This window comes from Lygodium microphyllum, chromosome 23, assembly GCF_053477565.2.
Source record: "Lygodium microphyllum isolate KBCC chromosome 23, Lygodium_microphyllum_v1.1.10, whole genome shotgun sequence".
Classification (NCBI taxonomy): domain Eukaryota; kingdom Viridiplantae; phylum Streptophyta; class Polypodiopsida; order Schizaeales; family Lygodiaceae; genus Lygodium; species Lygodium microphyllum.
In genome coordinates, this window is record NC_141157.1 from 45,040,446 (window position 1) to 45,047,695 (window position 7,250).

The window sequence follows — 7,250 nt, forward strand, 5'->3', positions numbered from 1 at the left end:
TGCCCAGATATTGTCTGAATATCAAAAGATTTGTGTTGTGCATTAACAACTGGGACACCACCAAAACACCTGTCAACTTTAGTAAGGTTTCCCCTTGTGTGGTTCAACATTCTCAGACTTCACTGAAACATAGCAATTGCAACCTATTCCAATCTTATAACAGATGACTACTCAACTGCTTTCAACCATTGCTTGGTCTTTTCTATACACAAGGAGACATCAGAAGATTTGAAAAGCTTCACTATTACACAATCTTCTAAAGCATACCCACACAGCATCATGCTCTTCAAAGACACCAAAATCATGCATACCCTTTGAAGCTTTGTAGTAGCTGTTTAAGATCTGAAATACTTGGGCATTCAAAGTGAGAAATACTCGTGGCAAAATAATTCAACTGCAATATTATTTCACACAGTGAGTTATATAAACTGCTCCCACCAACCAATCATTGGGGTAAACCTCTCCAACTCAACAGCAAAATCAAACATTTCACCTTATGGCATCTATCAGAGACCTTCACATTATGAACTCCATAGGTTCTTACAACAATCCTAGCCTCACAGAAAACTCATGATACTTGCACAACTGTCCAAATCATAAATACACTAAAAAAGGCTTGCACTAATAAAGCCAAATCAGCAGACATGGTGCTTCCAAATTCACGCAAAAAACTTGGGTATTCTATCATGACACAAACATGACCTAAAGAATGAAGAGTGTGAAGCATAAGTAGTCCAGTCATATAACATCATGACAGATATTACACACCAGAGCTTTTGACATGCATTGAATTTTCCCCATGATCTGACAGGTTGGAAGCCTATAACCTTTATGACCAACTCCATGAATCTCAGAGGGAAAGCCTACAACATTTCAACCAACTCCACAAATCTCAGAAAGAAACTGTAAGAGTTCAATACACTATTGGTTTGATCGAAATCTATAATTTCTTCTTTAGGCCCACATTTTGCATAAATTTGGTTTAGAGGGTACAAAGTCTGACAGGTTCTGTTGCGACAAACAATCTTCAAAGACTTTATAATTTTACCCTCTCTACAAGTTCGTCAGAAAATAATAATGAATTACAAGCCAAAAGATTACTATACAGGCATTCCCACAAATGAAGTTGAAGTTGTAGATAACATCTTTTTACACTAGTCCCTGGCCTTTGCTTTTGATGCAGCCAGCAGTCCCTCAATTCGTCTGATCAACTCAGGTGCTGTCATTGCTCCTTCCTGGACTCCCAAAACTACAGGTTTGAGAACTGCTTTGACACAAAGTAAAACAAGTAGAACTTAAAAGCTCAAGAGGCATACCAATCTATCAATAGGCTGACCGTTCTGAAAAAGCACAAAAGTTGGGAGTGCCTGGACATCATATCGGCTGGCAATATTTGGATATTTCTCAGAGTCAATTTTAACCTGCAATGGCAAGTAAAACAGAGTTACCTATAAAATATAAAACCAGAGTCCCTATAGAGAAGTTGCCCAAATTTATAATGCTGAGTTAGTTTCTCAACTTACAATCTTAATCTTGTCTTTCAGTGCTTGTCCAACATCGTTCAATACCGGCACCATAAACTGACAAGGACCACACCTGAAAAGGAAGATCTGAGAGAAAAAATGTGGCTGTCCACTTCATAAAATACTTCTTCAAGGTCACTAAGAGAACAAGTGTGGCGGCACCAAATTAAAGACAACCACAACCAATTCCAGTATCTGCAAATCGTGCCATGATAACATCTTATGTCATCGTTGAATGTTACCACATAGGTACTTACATGGAGTACTTAAGTTTATACACATATTCCTTAATATCCTGTAGATCGTAAGACCACAAGCTGTTTTACATTCCTGCTGACCACAATAATATCAAGCAATATTGAGAAGCAATTTTACAATCATCCCTACAACAAACAGCCAAGTTCCCCAAACTAGAAAAGATATTACACACTTGTAACAAGTACATATCTTCATTACCCAAACTAGAAAGGAAGTAATCAAGAAAACTTGCAATAGGTCTACATGAACTCATAGCCCAAGAAATGTATGCAGAATCTTTCCCCAGTCAGGTTGACAAGAATGGAGAGGACAAGTTCTAGCTAGGACTGCATTGTATGCTATGCCTGGAGTTGACGAGAGACAAGATCACAAGAATCACAGGCCTCTGCTTTTTCCTGGGCAGCTTAAGTAAAATAATTCCTAATGGTGTTAAATCTCTAGATTTGAGCAGAAGAGAAAAGAAGATACAACTTGCTTGTGCAGCCACAACACATTGTAGGTTATGCATACATAGGACGCACACCTGCAAAAGTCAACAAAGTCTGCAATTATTTGTAATTGCAATGGAACGTGTAAGGATCAAATACATGCATGAACAATCAGACTTACGATATGTCCATATCATACAGAAGAAATGTGTGCAGACACTTTCCCCTGAAAACTAGACAAGTATGAAAAGCACAAGTTCTAGCTGGGACTGCATCATTTGCTATGCCTAGAGTTGACGAGAGACAAGATCACAAGTATCACAGGCCTCTGCTTTTTCTCAGGCAGCTTATGAGATGTGAATCCCAATGGTGGAAGAGACAGAACTGGAACAAAAGACGGACAGAATTGGAACAAGTCCTCATACATGCAAAAATCAGAGTTTGCAATCATTCTAATCCCAAAGCTATGTGTCTGAATCAAATGCATGCACATACAGAATGAGTACTCTGGTCCCAGATCTTTCTACCCATGTGTCATGAAGGCACAGCTCAAAAAATCCATTCACTTATACACGTTCAGATGGAACAGTTCTAGGAGGGACTGCATCGCATCCTGTGCCTAGAGCCAAGTAAAGACAAGCACACAGGTAGCACAGGCCTCTACATATTCTCTAGCACTTGAACGTGGGTATGAAATGCTCCAGTTACTCTGACAACCAGTTCAAGTTACTGTACTTCAGACATCACAAAAGTAGAATACCAGACAGACACTGCCCTGCTGCTTCAACCGTGCAACTAGCAAGAAAGGAAATATTTTAAACGGTTTTAATGTGAAAGAACCTTCACAGAACCTGCGAGCTTTTTTAACAACAATTCCCATTCAATGATAAAATGTATAAATACTCCACATTGAATCAATACCAGTGCAAAAACAAAGAGGGACGTGAATAGGCCCACACATGGAGCTTGATTATTGAGTATGAAGCACTAAAAGGACCTCATCAATACATTTATCAGATCAAGTAACAGAAAAGGACAAATGCCATGAACATTAAGTCGAAACAGCCAAACCTTACCAAGTGGCATAGAAGTCTACCAGTACTGGAACTTGTGAGTTCTTCAGAAGATCATCAAAACTTGAAAAAGTCTGTTTTGCAGCCTGTGCCTGTAACTGGCCATAAACATTATAAGAGTTCACAACTTGGAGTCATAGAGTGAATGGGCAAAACTAACAAGTAACAACTAAAGGAGCATTAAAAGTCCAGAAGAATGTCATTCCACACTCCTTTTAAAAAGCCTTCAAAAACACAACATTAGAGGCATACCACATACCACATACCACATTCAGTAAGCCAATCCATCTCACGGCATTACTGGAGAGAAAGAAAAGCATGAAAATCTACAATAGAGCTAAGAACAACAGGACTGTTTGAGGAGGTAGCCATGGCAAGACCAAAAGTTTGGGTGGGGGTTCAAAAATACTCAAGATCAAGAGCTATGGACCTCCTCCAAGAGTTGTGGCACACAATCAATATCCAGCAGAGCTAATTGATAAGGGAGCACCACAATCATGTCAGCACAACCTATTCCTTAACTGACCTGCTCACCCTGGCCAATCTCAGAGTCCTCACCATTTGTAAAGGACCACCATCTGCATCTCTCATGGAGTGCATTGCAAAGTCCCTTCAACAAATAATCAGATTTCCTATGCCTCACTCAATTTCCAGAAGAAGCTATTAAAAGGCCAGATCCCTGTATCAAATGCCCCAAAAACACTCTCCATGAAGAAAAGCGTACCCTTACCATTAATTGAAGGCCGCCGTTGATCTGCATTAAATCCTTCCCTAGAATCCAAAATATAATACCTGCAAGAAAAAATTAGACCTCCCATACATCCTGCTTGATTTCAACCTAAAGCAGCTCATATGGCCAGATCTCTATATCAGTTGCCCTGAACAGACTGCCCATACAGCCAAATCCAAGCCTTGGAGCAAGCAAGTGTAAGTACACTGGTTTGACTCTGTTCAGACTGTACCACCAACTGAGTGGCTTTCCTGGAAGCCTTTGCCTGCTGCAGTGAAATGCTAGGATCTTGCCATGGGCCATAATGCTTGGTAGCTTGAACAGAATATTACCATTCAAAAAGTATAAGACTAATTAGACTGGTATTCTTTGATGATGTATAAATTCAGCACACGTGCCCAACTCTGCCCTAATCAACATTGCAGACAAAACCGCAAGAGGAGGCAATATTGGGACTGAAACAAAAGCCAACCTAACTTAAGAGGTATTTAGAGGGAAGGAACAAGCAAAACAAGTAACAAATAGAGGAGCATTCAAAGTCCTCTAGAAGGCCGTTTGGTATTTCAGAGTGTTAATTATGTTTGAAAACGCAAGATTGTCTATCATGAATCAAGGAACAATGGCACAAAAAAGTTTTGGTAGCAGAAATAAAAAAGCTCACTATCAGAAGCTAAGGATCTCCTCAAAGAAATATGACACTCAATCAATGGTAGGTAGAGTGAACTGGTGGAGCAGCATCACAATCATGTCACACAACCCTTTGATTCACTAAGCTGCTCACGCTGCTCAATTTCAGAGTCCTCGCCACTAATAAAGGCACTACTGATATGCATCTCCCATGGAGTGGGCTGGAGAGTCCCTACTGTGAGTAATCAGACTTCCCTCCCTCTTGCTTAGTTTCCAAAAGAAGCTACACATGGCCAGGTCCCTATGTCAAATACCCCAAAGACTCCATGCAGGAAAGAGTACTATTCCCATTAATTGAAGACCACCATTGATCTGCATTAGATCCTTCTCTGGAGTCAATTACAGAGTAGCTATGACATAATAGTTAGACTACCCATCCATCTTGCTCGATTTCATTCTTAAGCTGCTAATACAGCCAGGTCCTAATACAAATTACACCAAAGAGCCTCTCCATACAGCTAAATCCATGCCTTTAAGCAAGGAAAGTGTAAGTACACAAGGTTGTCTTGCTTGAGAGTGTACCAATGACAAACTGGCTTTTTCAGAAGCCTTTGCCCGCTGATGCAATATGCTAGGGATCTTACCACGATGCCTGGTATGCTTGGACAGAATGTTACCACCGGAAACGTTTCACAGACTAATAACACAGGTATCCTCTGATGATCTAAAAAATTGGCACACAAGCCTATTTGCTAGTTGCAACAGGACACTGCACAGTTGGAAAATGCAAGTGACCTCCAAATGCTCATCTGGATTGCATAAACTGCTCCAAGACTCTTCAGTGGAATGCTTCCTTCATTCAAAAAGTTTGCAAATGCACGTGTAGATGTGAGCACAAACGGAATTTTGAAGAAGCAACACAATGCAAAATGACTCTTAAACGGTCAATATGGGCAGCTAGGACAACATGTAAAATGAAAAGCCAGTGCACAAACCATCACAAGAAGATTTAAAATTTCCCCTATGATTCCCACAATGTGAAGTTTCACGTAGGGGGTAGAGGAAGACAAAGTCACACAGCCCCTTATGCCACATGGGGAAAGGTCTAAATCTTCTTCCGTAAGCAGCCAAGGCATCCGATAATACATTTTACGGTTAACCTCCGGGGACCTAAATGAACATCGAAAGCTCGGAACAACGAAACGAGCTTGACCAACGGAAGGAAATATGAGGCATGCCTTGATCAGCTGCTGCGGTCTCGCGGAGCCTGCACGAGAGTCGACTCCCAGGCTCGAGGCGTCCTGCCACCTCAACCCTGCCTTCGCAGTAGTACTGGTCACCCGGAGCCGTAACCTTGTCGGCGGAAGAAGATAAATGCGGTCTCCCGAGAGCTGGGACGCCGAAGATGCGATGTGCGCTGATGTGGACGCAGACGCCATGGATGTTATGTCCCTGCTCACAGCTCTGGATAAGAGGTGCACAGAGTCCATATCCATTGACTGGGGTTAGGGTTAGGGTTAGGGCTGCAAGTGTGCTCACTCTCTTCCACCAGCAACCAAAAATTTGTTCTACTCCTGAAGATATTTTGGCCTCTTTGGATGGAAAATGCACGCAAGCCTTGGGGAGAGAGAGAAGGGGGGAGAGGTGAAAAGGGGCTTTGGATGGAGCTGGGACCAAGGTCCCAAAGGGACCAAGGTTCAAACCTTAGTCCAAGCTTTGAACCCGAGTGGAATACCTTCAAACATTTTGGAAACTCTTTCTCTAGGGTTATTGGCCAATAAGGTGACTCCCTCCCCCCCCCCCCCCTTAAAATTTTTTTTTTAAAAAGCAAAACGCATGTTCAGCTCTCTCTACTAGCCGACGTGGACACCAGCCACACCTACTACCGCACTTTGAGCGGTATGAATCGTTACTAAGCTCGCGAGGCTACACCTCGCTTACTTCGCATTTTGCTAGGCAAAAGCTTTTTCTCAAAATAATTACTTTTGAAACATGTTTCCTTCATGGAGAACAGACATTTGTAGGAGAATATTGTTAAGGTTCATAACATCCAAGTTGGAGTGGATGCCATTAACTCCTCCAAGCATCCAATTTAAAGTGGATACCATTAGCTTTTTACACACAAAAAACCTTAGTAAGGCTCGTTACACACCGAATGGTGGATGGCCATTTCGCAAAAAAAGAGGTGTCCTCTGAGTACGTGTCGCGATATTCACTGACGTCGAACACTCTTGGGCGAGGGATCTCCCCCGTATTGGAATCCGTCCGTAGCCACTAGGCTAAACGATAACGCCTTCACATTAAAAAATGCTTTTGAAACTGACAAGTATCGAGCCTTTGCCAATCAACGTGCCCTCAAGCATACATACCACTGAGCCATCCTTTCTCTTATTGTGATTCTTGGGCGCCAACCAGTGTGTAATGCAGCTGACTGACGGATTGCACATTGCCCCAGCCATCCAAGGCAGTGTGTAACCAACTCTCTCTCTCTCTCTCTCTCTCTCTCTCTCTCTCTCTCTCTCTCTCTCTCTCTCTCTCTCTCTCTCTCTCTCTCTCTCTCTCTCTCTCTCTCTCTCTCTCTCTCTCTCTCTCTCTCTCTCTCTCTCTCTCT

The 7,250-nt window shown here is 42.0% G+C and overlaps 1 protein-coding gene across 2 annotated transcripts; it reads right to left on the bottom strand.

Moving 5' to 3' along the window:
• Nucleotides 1–846: 846 nt before the first annotated feature.
• LOC148016130 (uncharacterized) lies at nt 847–6,294 on the bottom strand. 2 transcript variants are annotated; one of them, XM_087663664.1, is made up of 5 exons: nt 5,878–6,294; nt 3,286–3,374; nt 1,524–1,596; nt 1,317–1,421; nt 847–1,235 (listed from the first exon to the last, which is right to left on the bottom strand). In XM_087663664.1, exons 1-5 carry the CDS (start codon nt 6,133–6,135, stop codon nt 1,155–1,157), a joined length of 606 nt encoding a protein of 201 aa, XP_087519790.1. In that variant the 5' UTR covers nt 6,136–6,294; the 3' UTR covers nt 847–1,154. The 2 variants fall into 2 exon arrangements, with proteins under 2 accessions (XP_087519790.1, XP_087519789.1); XM_087663663.1 differs by having other exon boundaries at nt 3,286–3,380; nt 5,878–6,290.
• Nucleotides 6,295–7,250: the final 956 nt, after the last annotated feature.

What these genes read in the sequence shown, in the direction of transcription:
- LOC148016130 (XM_087663663.1), bottom strand. Translation starts at nt 6,135, where the DNA reads ATGGATATGGACTCTGTGCACCTCTTATCCAGAGCTGTGAGCAGGGAC. An exon ending in GTAGACTTCTATGCCACTTG is followed by an intron (nt 1,597 to 3,285) that starts GTAAGGTTTGGC and finishes CTTCCTTTTCAG; the next exon opens with GTGTGGTCCTTGTCAGTTTA. An exon ending in GTCAGCCTATTGATAGATTG is followed by an intron (nt 1,236 to 1,316) that starts GTATGCCTCTTG and finishes TTGGGAGTCCAG; the next exon opens with GAAGGAGCAATGACAGCACC.